This window comes from Microcaecilia unicolor, chromosome 11, assembly GCF_901765095.1.
Source record: "Microcaecilia unicolor chromosome 11, aMicUni1.1, whole genome shotgun sequence".
In the NCBI taxonomy this organism is placed as follows: Eukaryota; Metazoa; Chordata; class Amphibia; order Gymnophiona; family Siphonopidae; genus Microcaecilia; species Microcaecilia unicolor.
The window spans coordinates 62749337-62769486 of NC_044041.1; the positions used below are offsets into that span (position 1 = coordinate 62749337).

Here is a 20150-nt window from a genome sequence, read left to right on the forward strand (position 1 = left end):
GCCAAGCGTGGATCTCTCCGTCTGCTGAAAAAGGACGGGACTTTGGCATTTGTACTTGACGTCAAAAGATCCATTACGGGCTTACCCCATTTGGCACAGATCTGAAGGAACACTTCGTCTGCCAGTTCCCACTTCGCTGGGTCGATTTGATGCCTGCTTAGAAAATCAGCTTGCACATTGCTCTGACCTGCTATGTGAGCTGCTGACAGAAGCTGCAGATGTAGCTCGGCCCAGTGGCAAATTAGAGCGGCCTCCGCAACCAGTGCTCTGCACTGAGTGCCGCCTTGTCATTTTATGTAGGCCACTGCTGTCGTGTTGTCCGTCAGAACTCTGACAGCCAGTCCCTCCAGGGTTTTGTGAAAGGCCAGAAGCGCCTGAAATAATCGCTCTCAGTTCTAAGCGATTGATGGACCACTCAGTTTCCTCGGGTGTCCAGAGACCCTGGGCATAGCTTCCCTGGCAATGTGCTCCCCAGCCCTTCAGGCTGGCATCCGTTACCACCAGGCACCAATTGGGAAGCGCTAGCAGCATTCCTCGCCGCAGCATGCTGTCTGAGAGCCACCACTCCATACTGAGTCGGGCCACAGGGAGCCACGTGAGTCTGCATTGATAATCCTGGGACATCGGAGACCATCACTGAAGCAGGGCAATCTGCAGAGGTCTCATATACGCTCTCGCCCATGGCACCACTTCTTAGGTGGCCATCATCGACCCCAACAGCTGGACAATGTCCCAAGCTCGCGGGCGAGGCATCCTCAGCAGCAGACGGACCTGATTCAGAAGCTTGCACCGCCTTTGGTCGGGTAGATAAACAAACTCTGAGGCCATGTCGAACCGGACCCCCAAATATTCTAGAGATTGAGAGGGGGTCAGGTGACTTTTGGGTATATTGACGACCCAGCCCAGAGATTGCAGTACTGAGACCACTCTGGCTGTGACACGATGACTCTCTTTTGCCGAGTCCTCTCCGATGAGCCAGTTGTCTAGGTACGGGTGAACCCGGCTACCCTCTCGCCTGAGAAAGGCAGCTACTACCACCATTACCTTCGAAAAGGTTCGGGGAGCTGTGGCGAGGCCAAAAGGCAAAGCCCGAAACTGGAAATGTCTTCCCAACACCACAAATCGGAGAAACCGTTGGTGCGAGGGCCAAATAGGTATGTGCAAGTAAGCTTCTTTTAGGTCCAGAGACGTGAGGAACTCTCCTGGCTGAACCGCAGCAATGACGGAGCACAGGGTTTCCATGTGAAAATGCCGCACTCTCAGAGACTTGTTGACGTCCTTCAAGTCGAGAATGGGCCAAAAGACACGCCTTTTCGCGGCACCACAAAGTAAATGGAGTAACGACCGCAGCCGTGTTCGGCGGGAGGCACAGGGATCACCGCCCCGAGGTGCAACAAGACTTGTAGGGTCTCCTCTACCGCCGCCCGTTTGACGGCAGTACCGCATCGGGACTCCAAAAACACGTCTCTCACCGGGGCATTGAATTCCAATCGGTAACCTTCTCTGATCAGGTGCAGGACCCACTGACCCGAGGTAATCTTGGTCCACTCCTCTAGAAAGAGGGAAAGGCGTCCTCCTACAGCTGTAAAGGAGTGGACCGGCGCACCATCATTGAGAGGGTCGCCCTTGAACTCCAGGCCTAGCACCGGCCGCTGTGGATCGCTTGTCTGAGCGAAAGGAGTTACTCGCTGAAAACGGGCACGTTGAGTAAACCCAGCAGAGCGCCCCGGGCGATACCTTCTAGCTTCACGGAAGCGAGGTCTAGAGGAGGAGAGAACCACCTGACCCTTGGAAGAAGGCCACGGCCTATCCTCAGGTCACCACTGGGGTTTAGCATTCCCCAGGTCTTTAACAATCCTCTCCAATTCTTCTCCAAATAACAGAAGTCCTCGAAAAGGCAACTTCACCAGCCTTTGCTTAGAGGCCATGTCAGCCGCCCAATGCCGTAGCCATAGAAGGCGGCGGCGGGACACCGCCACAGACATCTGTTTAGCCGAAGCTATGACCAGATCATAGAGGGCATCAGCTAAAAATGACAAGGCCGACTCCATGCGCGATGCAACCTCAGAGAGGGACTCCGCACCATCCACGGGCTGTTCCACTGCCTGTTGTAACCAAGAAAGGCAGACTCGAGCAGCATAAGAACTGCAAACAGATGCCCTTAAGGCTAGGCCCAAAATCTCAAAGGACCGTTTTAGCGCTGATTCCAGGCGCTGGTCCTGAATGTCCTTCAGAGCGACCCCCTCCCCTCTACTGGGTCTTTTTTTTTTTTTTTAAGGCAGCCACTTTAGGCAACTCAAAACGGGCCAAGTGCTCCTCACTCAGAGGGTAAAGATGCCCCATCACCCTGGGCACTTTCAAGGGCCCCTCTGGGTCAGCCCATTGAGCAGAAATAAGCTCTTGGATGGAGTCATGCAAAGGAAAGGCTCGAGCAGGCTTCTTAGTACTCGCCATCCTCGGATTACCAGAGAAGGCCTCGCCTTGAACAGGATCATCAATAGGGCCTGTAAGGCATCAGAGATAAGCACTGGCAGCTCATCGCGGTGGACAATCCGAACCACAGTGGGATCATCCAGATCCAGTGGCAAACCCGCACCTTCCTCTGGCTCCTCAGACCACAAAGGCCTGCCAGATCCCTCAGAGTCCCCACAGCCCGACCACGGGGGGGGGGGGGGGGGGGGGCGCCACTCTTCGACGGGGAATTTACCCGTCTATGTTTAGCGTGCATCCAACGCTCAGGGGCATCCACTTCCGACATCTGCCCAGGGCCATCATCAGTCGGAGGGAGACCAGGTAGCAACGCAGTGTCAGACACCTGCGGCAGAGCTCTTTTCAGCATGAAGGCTTTATGTAAAATAAGCACAAACTCAGGGAGAAAAACTCACCCTGACCTCCTGTCTCCGAATTAGGAGCTACGGGGAACGGAGCTCCTCTGGTAGCCTCGGCGCGAGGTGCCCCTCTGCTCACAGACTCCTCCGCAACCGCGGGGGTCGAGCCATGCGGCGCTTCCAAGATGGCGCCCGCTGCCAGCTCCATTGAGCAGGAAGACTCATCGCTCACCATGCTTGTACTGGCTCTACTGTCTATACAGCACGTTTTACAGAGCCCCGCTGCGGATCTGCGCTTACCACAACAGGAACAGCTCTTAACTCCCTCAGCAGCCATCGCCGAAAAATGGCGGAATAAAATACAAAATGGAGGCTTTGCACCAAAATCACCGATTGGAACGCCGTCTGCGGCCCCTCCCTGAAGGAGCTGAGTACCGCTCTTACCTCAAAGGACCGAGTCCACTGAGCTCCGGTCACGCTGCACGTCAATAAAAGCCCCAGAAGAGCAGCGCATAAAAAGCGCGGTTTTTTTTGTTTTTACACTGTGAGGAAAGTTGGAGGCAAACAGCTACAGAGGTACTCCGGAGGCAGTAGAGGGTGGGAAAGGCAGGGACAGGGCGAACCTATGTGCCTGCACCCACAATGGGTAAGGCAGGGAAAGGGCAAACCTATGTGCCTTTAAAGTAGGCACCATCAGCAACAACACTCCAGCTCAACTGGCCAAGCACAGGAGCCTCCCCAGGCAGAAATTTTCAAGGAGCTGAACAAGCTGCGTCCTACCCTGCTGGGAGATGGAGAAATACTGAGAGGCAGATGGAACTAGCCGTCCTAGAGGCACTATGGTTTTCAGTGTTCTATATCACCCCCTGCTGGTAGGTGGACACAACCCATTCATAATGGATTCATCTGCTGCTGATGACAAGGAAACACAGAGTTAAAGTCATCTTTTAGGGATACACTTAAGTACTACTATAGTGCTCCCAGCCCTGGTTGAAAAAGTTTGAAAATCTGTAGGAAAGTATTGCAATTAATTAAATTTAACAATTATGAGTACAATTCATCTCTGTAAAACAGAACACACTAACTAAACTTCACGGCTTTGTAGGTACATTACCCAACCAATTAAATGATGGCCAGTTAAAAACCAAACCTATGCTTACTTTAGAGTAGTCAGGAGGTATCTTAACTGTTGGCATTCTTCTGCACAGAGAGTTCAAATCCTTTGTTGCAATCACAGCCCCTTTATTCTCCATCACTACAGGGGGCTTTAAGATATATGATCTGAAAAACAGAATGGGAGGGCTGTCAGCAAGAGACAAACAGCAGAGAAACCAGGCCAACAGCAAAGATAGAAAAATTAAGACAGATTAGACAATATGGCCTATCCAATCTGCCCATCCACACCATCTACTATCCCTTTATCTCCCCTAGAGATCCTATGTACCTGTCCCAAGCTTTCCTGACTTCAGTTACAGTTTTTGTCTCCACCACCTCCACCAGGAGGCTGTTCCACAAAGTCACCACACTTTGCGAAGGAGGGTTTTTTCGGGTTACTTCTGAGTCTGTCCCCTTTCACCTTTATCGTATGCCCCCTCATTTCAGAGCTTCCTTTCAATTGAGACTCGCCTCTAAAGTATACATATTGAGATCTTTAAGTCTGTCCCCATATACTTTATAAGAGACCATTGACCCTTTTAGTACCTACCGTCTGAACCAACTCCATCCTGTTTATGTTTTTGAAGGTGTGGTCATCACAATTGTACACAATATTCTAAATGATGATGCTTCTGTATAAGACTCTGGTGAGACCTCACCACCTCCTTTTTCATACTGGCCATTCCTCCCATTATGCACCCAAGCATCCTTCTAGCTTTCACCATTGCCTTTTCTACCTACTCTGTACATCAAGGTCATCACATACGATCATACCAAGTCCTGCTCCTCTTTCAAGCACAAAAATTCTTTGCTTCCTAAACTATACCATGCCCTCAGGTTTTTGAAGCCCAAATGCATGACCCTGCATTTTTTTTTTTATTAAATCTTAACTGTTTTTGTGGAGAGGGACATTTTCAGCAGAAGTTGAGATGAACGACAAAAAAAGAGTGATTGGGGGGGGGGGGGCAGCACAGGGAAGAGATAATATGAACCAACTCCAACACCTGAGGTCAAATACACTAAGGGGGTCCTTTTACTAAGCAGCGGTAGCATTTTTAGCTCACAGTGGAAGTCAGCTGGCGGTAAACAACCAGATGCCCACAGGAATATAATGGGAGTCTTGGGGTTTACAGCCAGCTGATTTCTACCACATCTTAGTAAGAGACCCCCTAAGGCAGTGATGGCGAACCTTTCACAGACCAAGTGTCCAAACTGCAACCCAAAATTGAATTATTTATCGCAAAGTGCTGGTACTCATTATGGGCGGGGTCACCACATACGACTCCACCCCTATGATAGCCATACCCCTTACACCAGCCATGGCGCATATAAACAGACATCATTGAAAATACTATACTAGTATAGGAGAAAAAAATAACATGATTTTCTTTCATTATAAATCATTTCTGTAAGCAGTTACAGCTCCAGTATACCCAGTGCAAAATAAGACAGCAGATGTAAGTTCTCAAATTGAACATATTCCAAACACTAAAATGAAAATAAAATGATTTTTTCTACCTTTGATGTCAGGTGACTTTGTTTTTCTGATCATGCTGCCCCAGTATCCGATTCTGCTGCTATCTGTCCTCTTAACTCCGTTTCCAGGGCTTCCTTTCCATTTATTTCTTCACTTTCCTCCTTTCTTCTTCATTTCTTTCCCTCCATCCATGTCCAGCAACCCTCCGCTCCCCTCCAGCCACAAATGTCCAGCCACCTTCCTCTCCCCCTGCCCTCCCTCCCAGCACCAGGCAGCCCTCCTTCCCAGCACCCAGCATCAGGCCTTCCCAGCACCCAGCATCAGGCCTCCCTCCCAGCACCCAACATCAGGGCTCACTCCCTCCCAGCACCCAGCAGCAGGCCTGCCTGCCTCCCACCCAGCATCAGGCCTCCCTCCCACCCACCCAGCACCACAGAGCATGAAGCCTCCCACCCACCCACCCAGCACCAGGCCTGCCTGCCTGCCTCCCTCCCTCCCAGCACCAGGCCTGCCTCCCGTCCTCCCTCCAACCAAAGAAGCAGCAGGTCACCCGCCCGTCATCCCTCCCAGCACCAGGAACCCCCCTCCTCCTCTGAAATTTAAAAAGCGTACCGTCCTCGGGGTTAAGGCGGCGTGTGTCGGCAGCAAAGCGCGTGTTCTTTGCTCGGCGCGCCTTCAGCCTTCCCTTCTGTCTCTCAAGCTTGAGACAGAAAGGAAGTCTGAAGGCACGCCACACGAAGAACACGCGTTTTGCTGCCGCTGCTGACGCACGCCGCCTTAACTCCGAGTAGGACGGTACGCTTTTTAAATTTCAGAGGAAGAGGGGGATTCCTGGTGCTGGGAGGGAGGAAGGATGGGCGGCCTGATGCTTCTTTGGTTGGAGGGAGGGTAGGAGGGAGGCCGAACTGGTGCTCGGAGGGAGGGAGAGTGGGCGGACCTGCGACGGCGTGCGTGACAAGGGAGAGGGCTCTGCGTGCCCTCTCTGGCACGCGTGCCATAGGTTCACCATCACCGCCCTAAGGGATCTTTTTACTAAGCTGCGCTATACACTAACGTGTGCCTAACACAGCAAAAATGGCCTAACCCAGAATGCATTCGAGCATCATACATCAGTTTTCGCACATGCACGCACTAACCACACGGTAATTAATTTTTTTCTATTTTTTCAAGGGGCATGTCCGAGGCAGAGAGCGGGTGTTCCTGAGCTACACAGTTAGCAGGAGTCCTTACTGCCTACAAAGGTAAAATTATGTCTTACCTGATAATTTTCTTTCCATTAGTCCCAACAGATCAATCCAGAGACGAGTGGGTTATGTCCCTCTACCAGCAGGTGGAGATAGAGAGAACTTCAGAGTCTTGATATATGTAGACCTGTGCAGTCAGCCTACTCTCAGTATAGTCGATACCAAAGCAGCTGAAGAAGAAAAAATAATCCAATATTAAACTCCACTCCTGCCTCCAAAGAACCCTTGCAGGCTCCTCCTCTACCGTAATAACGGGAGGAAACCACTTAAGTGATAAATGTAATCATGAATGACCGCATCCTCTGCAGTGTTCCTGGAATTCCCAGTGGTCCCGTAGACAAGGACACCACTTCGCGAAGCATCACCCCTGAGAACAATGTAAATAATGCAAACAAACAACAGTAAAGGGCGGGCCTCTGGATTGATCTGTTGGGACTAATGGAAAGAACATTATCAGGTAAGACATAATTTTACCTTCCATAGCGTCCCACAGATCAATCCAGAGACGAGTGGGATGTACAAAAGCAGTCCCCAAAGTAGGGTGGGCTTCCCAAACTGCCAAAGGTCCAAAGAAAGAATTGAACCACACAAGACATGAGAACGGTACCAGGTACCAAAAACAGCCAAACTCGAACATCCAAAGCTTGAGGAAAGGCGCAATACGGCAAGAAGAAAGAATCTTCCCCACGCAGGACCTACATATATATCTGTACGCCCCCACACTCAAAGGAACTAAGGACAACATGGAACTGTGACCCCGTGCCCAGAAAGCCAATCCCACTAAGGAACGGAGTAACCACCCAAGAGAAGGAAGTCGTGCTCACCATACAGCGATGGGGCAGTCTGCAACATGCAGGAAAGATCTGCGCTCAAAACAAAGGGGCTATGCTGAAAAGCAACGATGGAACCGCTCACAAAATGCCACGATGCAGCCGCGTACCACCTACCGCGACCAAGTCGCGCACAGGGATGGAGCCGCGCACCCCATCCCGCAATAAAGCCGCGCTCAACATCCAGGAAAAGAATCGCACCCAACCAACAGCATGACGCGATAGAGCCGTGCTCAAAGAGCAATAATAGAGCCGAGCTGAACACGCAGCAAAAGAGATGTATCCAATGTGCAGGAAAGGAGCTTTGCTCAACATGCAACCATGGAACTGTGCTCAACATGCATCAAGAGAGCTGAGCTCAATATGCAGCCAAGAACCTAGATGGAGCTGCTCAAATTACAGCAATGGAGCTGTGCTCAACGTGTAGCAATGGAGCTGTATCCAACATGCAGCAATGGAGCTGCTCTAAACATTCCGCAACGAAGTTGTGCTCAACATGCAGCAATGGAGCTGTACCGCTGTACCCAACATGCAGCAATGGAGCTGTGCTCAACATGCAGTAATGAAGCTGTGTTCAACGTGCAGCAACGAGCATAGATGGGGTCCCAGATAGACAGCTGCACGGCTTCTGTCCCTTCCTGCGGGGTTCCCATGGGGATGGAACCAGTTCTGTGGGCTTCCCGTAGAAGTGTAAGCTGCACCTGCACCAGCCTCTCATCTACCGAATACCAATTTATTTGAGTGCTGTCTCCTCCTCCTCCTCCTCTTCTTCCTTGCTTTAACAGCATAAATGTGGAAAGTCTTCCATTAAGGAGGTGGTAGAGTCACAAATGATGACGGAATTCAAAAAGGCGTGGGATGAACACAGAGGATCTCCAATTAGAAAATGGAAGTTATATAAAAGCTAACCTTAAATGGCTGCATATGTGTGGATATGTCAAGTGACACTTAGATGGCAACTCTGGCTGTGATGAACTAGAGCTGATACCTGGCAGACTTGTATGGTCTGTGTCTCATACATGGCAATCTGGTGTAGGATGGGCTGGAAAGGGCTTAGAAAGCAACTTCAGTGGCTGGAACATGAGGACAGTGCTGGACAGACTTTTACGGTCTGTGTCCCACAAATGAGAACATGAATAGGCTGGAGTGGACTTCGATGGCAACTCCAGCAGTTGGAACATAAGGATGGGGCCAGATAGACTTTGTTCCAGAAACACGAAAGAAAGACCATAATCAAGTATATAATATCACACTCGTTGATTTAATGATGAATTGATCATGAGTGTGACTATTGGGCAGAGTGGATGGACCGTTCAGGTCTATTTGCTGTCACTTACTATGTTACTATTAATCCTCTTTGCTCCCAGGCTGGTGCATAGACCTCAGCTCTGACACAGGCACGAGAATCAGATGTCACCTGACCTACTGGCACGTGCATGTGGCGACCTCTCAGCACACACTGCCAGTGAATCAGAGACAAATCTTACATGTGTGCACTAGAGTGTTCCAAGTTCCAACTTCCGTTCCTTCCTTGCCTACAGTGCTGTGGCTCAAATCCAGAGAGAGACTGAGGGAGCTGACTGGAACTTTCTTTTATGTACTATTAAATTCTTACGGGGATGGGTGGGGATGGGTAAGATTTCTGTCCCCGTGCAACTGGACGAAAACCGCCAGAAAAGAAGATGCTGTCAAGAAATACCTGGCCGAGACTCCCGAGGTCCAGAGGAATAAGAGAGAAGAACTCCCAACAAAAGGAATGCAAGTATCCCCGAACTAGCATTCCCAAACTAAAGGAAGCAAAACGCAGCCGCAAGGCAGATAGGAAGAAAACAACCAGCCAGGCCAAAAACCAATATGAAGCTGTCCCCGAACCAGAAACCAGCTAAGGGACAGTCAACTCCGGAGCTAGAAAAGATCTACTTTCTTGCTGAACTCCTAAAGAAGAGCACCGGAAAATATCAGTCAAGCAGGAAATCACTGCCTCCTAAACGAAAAAGAGAAGGAGTGCCCAAACAGCAAGGAGAGAGGCACCTGAACAAGAAAAGGCAAAACCAGAACCTCCCTACGGCAGGGAGGAAAAACTACTGCCAAACCAGAAACAAATAAGTGGAGTGACCCAACCAAGAGGCCCGAAGCAGCAAAGACCAGACGGTCTGACAAGAACTGAACAACAGCCGCCTAAAGCTGACAGGCAAGAAACAATAGCCGTGGCTAAAAGACCAAGCCTGCAGCCTACACTTAGTCAGTGAGAGATTTCCTTCAGTTCGGAACTGACAGGATAAGAACTCAAAAACTCAAAGGTACCGACCCAGAAGGGCCCAAGACCAAAAACAGACGCCGGAAATCAAAAATCAAGGAAATTTCGCAAGCGCCCCCTCATTGTCTGAACCAAAACAAAGCTCGACGTCCTAAGCCGGAGCAAGGTCAACGGCTGCAGCCGAAGCAAGGCTCGACGGCCTGAGCCGGAGCCAGACTCGACGGCCTGAGCCGGAGCCAGGCTCTACGGCCTGAGCCCGGACAACACTCGACAGCGTGAGCCGGAGCAACGCTCTTTAAAAATTGAAGTGCTTGTCAGGAACAGCTTTTCCAGTAGTACCAGTGGGATTTGAACCAGCCACTTCTGGAATACAAGACCAGTGCTCTAACCACTTGGCCACTCGACGGCCGGGGCCAGAGTAAAGCTGCATCGTTGCAAATAGGAATGATCCCAGACAGAACCAAAGCGGAGGCTCCAGGCTCGACATTCCGAAAACAGCCCAGACGAGCCATCCTAGCTGTATGCAAATACAAACACTATTCATCGAAACCACCAGATGTGGTAACTAACAAGAGTAACCAGCCGCCAGTAGACAGGAGCCAAACCGAACGCCACTAGACAGAGCAGACACCAACACCCTCAAGATAGGGACGGTACGACAAGATACGACAAGAATAAGAACCAAAAGTAACATAACCACAAGGGCGTGAAATCTAGCAATCTGTGGCTGAGAGCGCCCATTTACCATGCAATACAGACAAAACTCTCCCCTGAGCAGCCTACTATCCCACCACCAAAGGTGGAAACTAAGGAAGCCAGAAAGCATTAGGCCGAAATGCATCTGCAGCCCAGAAACCAAATGCAGCTGAACAGAAGACTGAAAAGCCACAAACAGGGAGAGCTACCTAGGAAAGAAGGTTACTACCAGCCAAAAACCTGCCCCATAAGCCCTACAAAGCAATGAGCTGAGAACACCCAGGGCTATAAAAGACTGACTACTGAAGAAGCAGAAACGGTAACCCGCAGCCTGCATAAAGAACTTAAAAGATACCGGCCACAAAAAACACACTCCAAGTCCTAAAACATAGGCCGGACTCGGTGCCCAGAGATTGAATAGACATCCATGAATAGAGGAAATAAGGAACCACATTCAGGACAAGAAAAAACTCTCCAGACAGTAGAGCTGACTGCAGCAGAAGTACCGGGAAGTCACAGGAAAAAGAAAACTGACATGACAGCCTCTGGAGGCATGATTACCATGGTAACCAGCAGAACACTGAGCGGAGAGTCTAAATTGCTACAAAAACAACAGACATTCCAGCACCAAAATGACCAGATTAACCAGACACTCCAGACCTGGACTGGCCCCCCGCGGAAACAGCAGATTGAGCCAGCAGGCTCCTGGCTGTCCCCACATGTCCACAACAGACCTGAACCCATGCCCTAAAACATACGAGGTGCTGTACTCAAATTAGACAGGGAGAAACTGAGGAAAAATAAAACCTCACCCCCTACCACGCTCCCCTAGCTCTACACTAGCCTATAGGAGCGAATACCTAATCCCCCCAGAAACAGGAGAGAGATAAAAGAACTCCCTTACCTACTGAAAGAAGGACCGAACACGTGCAAGGGAGCAAAGAAGTAAAGAGTCCAAAACAGGCAAATCCAGAGAGCGTACCATAAAGGAAGTACCTAATCCAAAAAATCTCCGTCAGAAATGAAATTCCACCTAACGCAGGCACCACCCAGATAACCCGAGGCAGGACGCGGCACCGGCCGGGTAACCAAGGTCCCAGGAGAGACCACCGCTGACCCGCTCTCCATTACCAAAAATGGCGCCCGCTAACCCCCAACGCGGAAAAGAAGGCCGCGCCACTAAATATGAAACACTTCATGAATTTGTGTGAGATCCTGAAATTGCATGATCCAATTTTATAATATGAGCTGCCGAAGTGAGCACTCAACCTCGCTCAGCTGAACACGTAAAAGGCCGGCCACGGTCGTGCCCCAGGCGCGGAGTCCCTGAAAGAACGGACAGCGACCTGCCATATCCAGACGCAATAAACTTCACAAAGAGCATGGGCGAGAAAAACATTCCTTAGCGTAAATAGCGTGCTGAATTAAATTCTCAATGAAGAATAGCAACAGGACCAGCATGAGATCTAGAAGCCATCCCAAGCGGGAACGCGGAACAGGCCTCTGACACCGGAGCCGAAAAGCTCACCGTTTCCCTCCTTAAACGGGCACGGAGCAAAATTTCGGGCCAGAAACCTACCGCCCCGAGCTTGTGCCCCTCCGCTTGCACTGTTGCCATTAAAAATAATTGAAATCATTGAAATTGAGAGGAGCCAAAAGCGTCGCGTGCACAGCAAACCCCCGCACAAAATGGCGCCCACGATGGCAAAATGGCGCCAAAACCACAGCCCGGAACGGCCGTCTAACGGAGCTCCCTATCAACGCCCCAACATCCATAGCCAGGCAAAAATAAAATACACTTGTGCTGGGAGCCAAGCGAAGCCCAGACTGTCCTCCACGAAACTGATGAACTCCCACAGAAAAAAAGGAAATACCACTCACCTCAATAGGATGGAAAAAACAGAGCCCCAAAGGAAAGAAATTACCATGGTGTAAAGCCATTATCCCCTTCTGCTCTGCTTCATTTCCTCTTACTTGTCTCTCTGTTCTTCTTTTTTTTTTTTAAGGCAGGAGTTGCAGAGAGGTCAGAAACTGTTAGTCAGCCTGGTAACAGGACAGGGGTGGGGGAGGGACCTGGCACCACCAGGTGTACCCCTAACTGGCTCCACATGGCCACTAACCCCTAGCTCAACTAAACCTGAGGGAACAGGCTAGGAGCACATCTCAATCCGCTCAACTAATCCTGAAGTAACAGGCTAGGAGCACATCTCAATCCAGAAAGCTGCACAGGATGTGTCTATCCACCTGCTGAGAAAGATAGAATACTGAGACTAGGCTGACTGCACAGGTCTACATATATCAAGACTCTGAAGTTCTCTCTATCTCCACCTGCTGGTAGAGGGACATAACCCACTTGTCTCTGGATTGATCTGTGGGACGCTATGGAAATAGGTGGTACTAAGCATTCCCATGCCATTTTTTTTTTAATGGCAGCATGCTAATGGTAAAATAGCAGACAGCCATTAATGAAATAAAAGGATTTATTAAAAGGACCCCTAAGCGGCACATTGGGCAAAAAAAATTGAGTCACTGGCGGGAAAAGCTAAGAAAAAAAAATGGGAAGGTGCAAGACACCAGACTTCTACTGCAAGGGAAACTAAGGGGTGACAGACCGAACTAGAAGGCAAAGATGACAGAAAGGTCCATTAAAGCAGAAGGGTAGGAGAAGGCCCAAGGCCGCCAAAAAGAGTCAGACAAAAAAAGGCGGATGTGACAGAAGGGAAAACATAACAGCACAATGAGAGTCGGGGGTGCTCATGAGCAGCGTAGGCTCTCCCTACTCTATTTTCTGCATCCTGTGGTCAGTTTTAAGTTTTTCAACTCAGTTCGTAGATATCCGGATTCTAGTTTAATGGCTGCTTCAAAAAATACCAAACTTGATCATGCTTATTCACAAAATCAAGGGTTTAAACATCAAAAATCTGAACCTCTGTCACCAAGCAAAAAGAAGCTGGATAAAGAAGAAATGTCACTGCTTGCCATCATGCAGTAATTGAGAATCATTGAAAATAGAGAATCTGTACCCCAGATTAAGGAAAACGTCCTTAATATAAAATTTCAATTAAACTCGCTTTCAGCAAAAATGGATTCAGTGGAACTCAGACTGAGTGCACATAATCAGCAACTACCAGCTCTACCGCGTCTACAAAAATCATTTCAGCTACTAGAAAGAGAAATGGAAGATCTCAATAATCACTCCAGACACTGCAATTTCAGAGTACTAGGTATACCTGAAGGGGAAAAAAAAAAAAAAAAGAGAAGGCTCCTCGTTACACCTTACACCAAGTCAGACACCTGGGCATCTAAAAGGAAGTGTGTTGCTCAAACCTATACGTGAGGTGTGGAAGACATTGGTGAGGAAACGGGGGGGGGGGGGGGGGGGGGGAGGGAAAGAGTCCATTTCTCTCTGGATCAATTAACTATTCGGGGTAATGTAGCCATTGAAGCAGGGCTGGATAACATCACTTTTATTGCCAAGGAGCAAAAAGGTGTCAAACAGAGCATTTATAGATAGGGGAGGGTGATCTCATTTTGTTTGAAGAATTACAAAACGAGTGGGAGCTACATCGGGAAATCAATTTGAATCGCCCAAATCAAGCATTATGTAGCCTCTTTGGAAAAGTCACTCGGGGACCCGGGTCCGTGCTTTTTTCTCAGGAGGTCTTAGATGTAGAGCTTTCTGTATCAAGGCTTCACAAATCACTTGTCAAAAGGGAGCCTCAAAGATTACACAGCTCTGAAGGACAGATGGGCAAGGGATGCGAGGGTCTACTTCGTGGATTGGGATATAGCAGCTAAGCTAAGGGGCATCCCGGCCCTAACGGCAGATGAGCGACTAGGAAAATGTGGCTATAGGGTGGTGCTTTGAGCCTTTATGACTAAAGCTCAGTTGGCCCATGTGGGGGGGACTTGGGGACCCTGCCTACTCCAAATGTGGCCATTAACCCCACTCATTTTTTCATGTCTTTTGGTCCTGACCCTGTGTTCATAATTTCTGGGCACAAATTAGGAGATTTCTCGCTAGATTGCTGGGGTGTCATATTCAAGGGACAATGGACCAATTTTTAGCAAACCCAAAGCCTTTCGTACCCTACCAAAACATGCTAGCCTCCTATGTCACAAATTATAGTAGCCCGGAAATGCATTATGCAATATTGGACCTCCACGGAACCTCCGACCTTCTGGCACTGGAGAAATCAGATCCATCTTTTGGAAACTTGGGAGGCAATGGGATCCCCTAAGCGCAAGAAGCACTTTCCACTAATTTGGAATCCTTACCTACAGATCTTGAGTCATCGAGGCAGTAGCCTGATTGTTAACACATGGACTTCATTTCAAACACATGTGTAATTAACTCCAATATACTAGTATTAGGAGACATCAACCTTTGCAAGACCAAACAGTAGAACGTAAGCAGTAACACTGGAGCAAAAAAGTAACCTAATACAAAATTAAAGCTCCAGTAACAATTTGCGTGCTCATTAAAAAATGAAGAAAAAGCCCTCAGAAACCGTGGGTAAAATACCCAGGGTTTAGTGTGCGGTTATATGAACTCTTATAACACACACCACGATTCGATCATTGGGCTGAAAAAACTTCACTCTAAAGTAAGCTTGCAATTTTGTAGGTTTTTTATATTTAAATCTGTTTATTCTGAAACAAGACATAACTTAACACATCAGCTAGAAACATCCACCAATTCAAGCGCACATTATTGCGATAGTTCCAGCACTTTCAGCTGTCTATACAATAATCATCCTGTTCCATACATTTTTCTGTTTCCCCCCTCCCTCTATCACCCCTTTCCCCCCCAATCCCTCCCTAACCCTCCCTCCCGCCCTTCCATGCCCTCCGAGACTACTTTACACAATATTTCTCTATCCTCCTTCCTTGACATTGTTATAAATTTAACAGATGTCCCCGTGCTGCTGGCGTTAACGTTTGCCAGAATGGTGCCCATCTCCGTTCAAATTGCTGTCCTCTTTTATTGTCCAACTGCACTATATCAAATCTCTCCATTCTCATTAAAGTTATCATCTGGGTCCTCCATTGTTGTAAAGTTGGAGCTTTCGATGCCATCCATTCCAGCAGAATCACCTTCTTGGCCGCAATGACCGCCCTGTTTGTGAATTCTTTAAGTCCTTTAGGTTTTGGGGCCACAATTTTAACGTGACCGAACAATAATTTGTAATCCAAAATCCAGCGAGTATCCCACATCTGTGATATATTTGTTAACAGTTGTCTCCAAAATTTTGTAATATGCGGGCATGTCCAAAACATATGTCCCAACGTGGCCCCAACATGATTGCATTTGGGGCATTCCCCTGCCGGGGACAAGCCCATGTGGAATGCCCGTCTGGGGGCTATATGCATTCGGACTGCAAACTTATATTGTAGTTCCCAGCACCAAACAAAGCTTGTAGATTTCTTCAAGTTCAAAACATGGATTTTGAAGATGTCTTGTGATAGGGTCACCCCTAGTTCATCTGACCAGGCCTGAGCTAGCCTTTCATAAGGCAGTTCTGCTGCAGTGTCTCGGATGTGTCTATGGTATAGCGACAAGGAAACGTTTTGTTGAGCAGATAAGGAATATGCTGCGGCCAGTTCTTCCTGTACATCTTCAGCCAAGTTTTGCCATTTCAGGCTATCAATGTAATGCTTCAACTGACTATAATGAAAGAGATCTGTATTTGGAAGAGAATATTTATCTTGCAGTTCCTTGAAGGGCAGCAGGCGTCCCTGTTCATTTATAATCTGGTACACATATTTAATTCCTCGCTGTTGCCATTTCTTGAAGATCTGATACATATCTCCTGCTGGGAAAGCTGGGTTTCCGCTTATGGACAAAAATGGAGTTGCTTCCGCATTGAATCTATGGAGTTTGCAGACCCATCGCCAAACTTTCTTCGCTGTAGGCATTATCATTGATCGTCCAAGTTCATAAGGCAGGGTTCTCCCTGTTTCATGCAGTATACAACTAAAATGTACATTATCAGTCAGAGCTAACTCCAGCGAGGTGGCCGAAAATTCCTGCGTGTTCCTATACCAGTCTGCTATGTGTCTCATCCCACTTGCAATTGTCATTTGCCTAATGCTTAAAAGGCCCAAGCCTCCATACTCAACAGGCACCTGCAATGTCCTCAAGGGGAGTCTAGCCCTTTTCCCATTCCACAGAAACTTTTGCAACTGCCTGTTGAGTTGCCTCTCATCCCTATATTTCAAATACAACGGCAGAACCTGAAAAACATATAACCAGCGAGGTACTATTGCCATATTGTATAAGGCTATTCTGCCCAACAATGACAATGGGCATCCCTGCCATGTAGTCAGTCTATCTTTTGTGTCCCGTAACAGCTTTTGAACGTTACTGTCATAAAGATAAGTTAAGTTCTGAGGGATATATACTCCTAAGTACTTCAAGGGCGTCCCCTCTGGTAGCACTGGTATCTCCCCTCCTCCCCTTTCAGGTGGTATCCCAAATACTGGAAGTGCCTGTGACTTCTGTTTGTTCAGCACAAACCCAGAGAGCCTCCCGTAGGATTCTATCTCCTGTAGTAGTGCCGGTACTGAGGATCTAGAGTTCTTAAGAAGGACTAGTAAATCATCTGCGAATGCTAGTGTTTTAATTATAGTACCTCCCACGTCCACTCCCATAATATCTGTCCTGAGGCATAGCCTCCTTAACAACGGTTCTAGGGACAATATAAATAAGAGTGGTGAGAGCGCACAGCCTTGGCGTGTCCCCCTACCTATGTGAAATGATGGTGTTTTAATCCCATTAACTAACACTGCGGCTGTTGGATCTGTGTATAATACTTGAAGTGCCCGAACAAACCAGCCCTGGAATCCCATAGTCTGTAGGGTGGCAAACAAATAATCCCAGTGCAGCTTGTCAAAAGCTTTTTCTGCATCTAGGCTGATTGCCAAGGATTGTTGTTCAGATCCCTGGCATGAGGCCATTCCTATTAGAAGTCTTCGGACATTTCCTACGGTTTGCCGCCCTTTAACAAAGCCCACCTGTTCTGTACTTATTACCCTGGGTAGTATCCTAGAAAGGCAGTTTGCCATTATCCTTGATAATATTTTTAAATCTACATTTATTAAGGATATCGGCCTATATGAGTCTGGGAGTTCCTCTGCTCTGCCTGGTTTCTTTATAAGAACTATTAGGGCTTCGTTGGCATAATCCGCCACCTGTCCCCGCTTTACTGCCTGTTCGTAATTTAATATCAATGGCTTAACTAACTTGGCACTTAGCAATTTGTAAAACTCTCCCGACAATCCATCCGGGCCGGGCGCTGAATTTAGTTTTAAGAACTTTATGCATTCCTGTACTTCTCTGCCAGTAATTGGACCATTCAAAGACTCCAGCTCCTGTTGAGTTAGTTCTGGCAGATGAGCCTGTCTCAAGTATTGATTTATTGCTCCTACATCACTCTTACTTGGGGTTGAATATATCCCCGAGAAATGATGTCTAAGAATTTCTGCAATCTTTTCACTCGTATGATGTAATTTCCCTTGGTCATCCTTCAATGCTGTGATTACCTGGTGGTTCCCCCATGTCTTAACCATCCCCGCTAACATTGGGCCCGTCCTAGTCCCAAATCTCTGGAGTCTGTATTTGTTATATAAGAGTCCCCGTGTAGCTCTCTCGTGTAAGAGGGAATTTAGTGCTACTTGCACCGACTGCATATTGTCTCTATTTGCCCCTGTTGGTGATCTTATAACTTTCCTTTTAGCTATTCGTAATTTCATTTCTAGATCTATAATAGCTTTAGAGATTTTCTTATTTCTACCATTTACATATGCGATCACATCACCCCTCATCACCGCTTTTGCCGTAGCCCAAAACAATGCGGGGTTATCTCTATGTTGTCCATTAAATTTCTCATATTCATCCCACTTTGCCTGTATGTATTTTACAAATTCCTGATTTTTATATAGGTAGGCCGGGAACCTCCATCCCCTTCCATGCTGTTGGTAGTGTTTTGGCGCCTCTAAGTCCAACCAAACCATGGCGTGATCTGATATGTCCACAGCCCCTATTTCCAGAGGTCACATTCGGAAACAATGAGCGAGCCACTAGGACATAGTCTAACCTGGAATACGTCCCGTGAGCTCTCGACAAATGAGTGAAATCTTTCTGCCCCGGATGCAGAGTTCTCCAAGAATCAACCAGGCTCAAGGCTCGCATGAATGATGATAATGTCCTAGCCCTTGGGCCTCCCCTATGAGCCCTATTTGGATCTGAACAGTCTTCCATAGGTCGCGCTACCAAATTAAAATCTCCCATGACCATAAGCTTCAGAGATCTGTACGGCCTGCATAACTGTATCAAATGATTATAAAAGTTTTTGTCGTATGTATTAGGCCCATAAAGGGCTAGCAGTAGTAGTTCTCTGCCCTGCAGCCATATATGTAATAGTACATATCTACCCTTCGAGTCTACCGTTATTAGTTCTGATTTTGATACTAATCCTTTTCGTATGAGAACAGTTACACCCCCTTTTCGACCTTCTGCTGGAGAGGCATATACTTCACCCACCCAGTTCCTTTTTAATTTCTGGTTTTCTACTTGGGACAGGCGGGTTTCTTGGATGCATGCTATATCGGTTTGCTTCCTACGTAGCGCTGTCAACACTTTAGAGCGTTTGATAGGAGAGGTAATTCCTCCTACATTCCAGGTATTAAATCTAACGGTTTTAGCCATTAACATCCTTTATTAGGTTCCTGTAATGGAGGATCGGGCGCCCAGCCTCGCCCTGATCCTTTCTATTTTGTTTTGCCTGATCTGAGGACATCGGTTTGTATTGTGTACCTAAGGTGTTGTCTGAAGGACAGAGCCTCCCTTGCTCACTTGAGTTCTTTTCCTGGTCTCTTAAATGTAGTCCCTGTCCTCCCTTATCCCCCCCCCCCCCCTCCATTCTTTTCCCATCCCTTCCTTCTCTCTAAGTTCCTTCCCCTCCCTCCCAGAAGTACCCCGAATCTTCCTTTACGCCCCTCTTTACCCTTCTCGTCTCCCCCTAGATCTTGGGTGATCATAGGTCGTTGTGATAACCCCCCCAGTCCTCCCCCAAATCCTTATGCTCCCATCATATGATCTTTGACATTTATAGACATTTGCAATTTCTCATTTTTAAACATGCTAACTTAACAAACAAACACTTTCATGTAACTCAAACTTGAACCTTTAGCTTGTTCCGTTTACAGTCTCGATCCTTTACTCAGAATGGTATTATATTCCATCACCTCCCAAATCTGGTATATGGTGGGGATGGCTGTGAACATGTCTGAGTCTAGCTGCCTGCCACCATCCACACTCCTGGTCACTGCCTCTTAGACTCATGAACTTCCTCCATTTACTGTAATCCACATGGTCTCCTTTCCCAAGGTGTTGTGCTCGTGAATCTTATTTTAGTCTTAGTGGGATTCTGCTTTTACATGCATTGCTTTTTGAAAAACTGCTGCTTCTTTAGGTGTTGTGAAAGCATGCCATTTCCCATTATGATGGATCTTTAATGTAGCTGGGTATACCAACATGAATTTATCTTTTTTGGTGTGTAGCACACTGCAAATAGGATTAAATTCTCGGTGACACTGTTGTAATGCCCAAGAGTAATCCTGAAATATCTTCACAGTATGGCCCTCATACTTAAGATCGTC

At 47.8% G+C, this 20150-nt stretch overlaps 1 protein-coding gene across 4 annotated transcripts in view; it reads right to left on the bottom strand.

Moving 5' to 3' along the window:
• Positions 1–20150, bottom strand: part of SFI1 (SFI1 centrin binding protein) — a 306787-nt gene that overhangs the window by 251236 nt on the left and 35401 nt on the right. For 3 of the 4 annotated variants that reach the window (XM_030217587.1, XM_030217588.1, XM_030217590.1), the window contains exon 2: positions 3989–4109. In XM_030217587.1, coding sequence (XP_030073447.1) covers positions 3989–4081 — 93 coding nt within the window. In that variant the 5' untranslated portion in view covers positions 4082–4109. Of the gene's footprint in view, positions 1–3988; positions 4110–6718; positions 6887–20150 lie in introns of those variants that run through there. The other variant, XM_030217589.1, reaches the window with a different exon arrangement.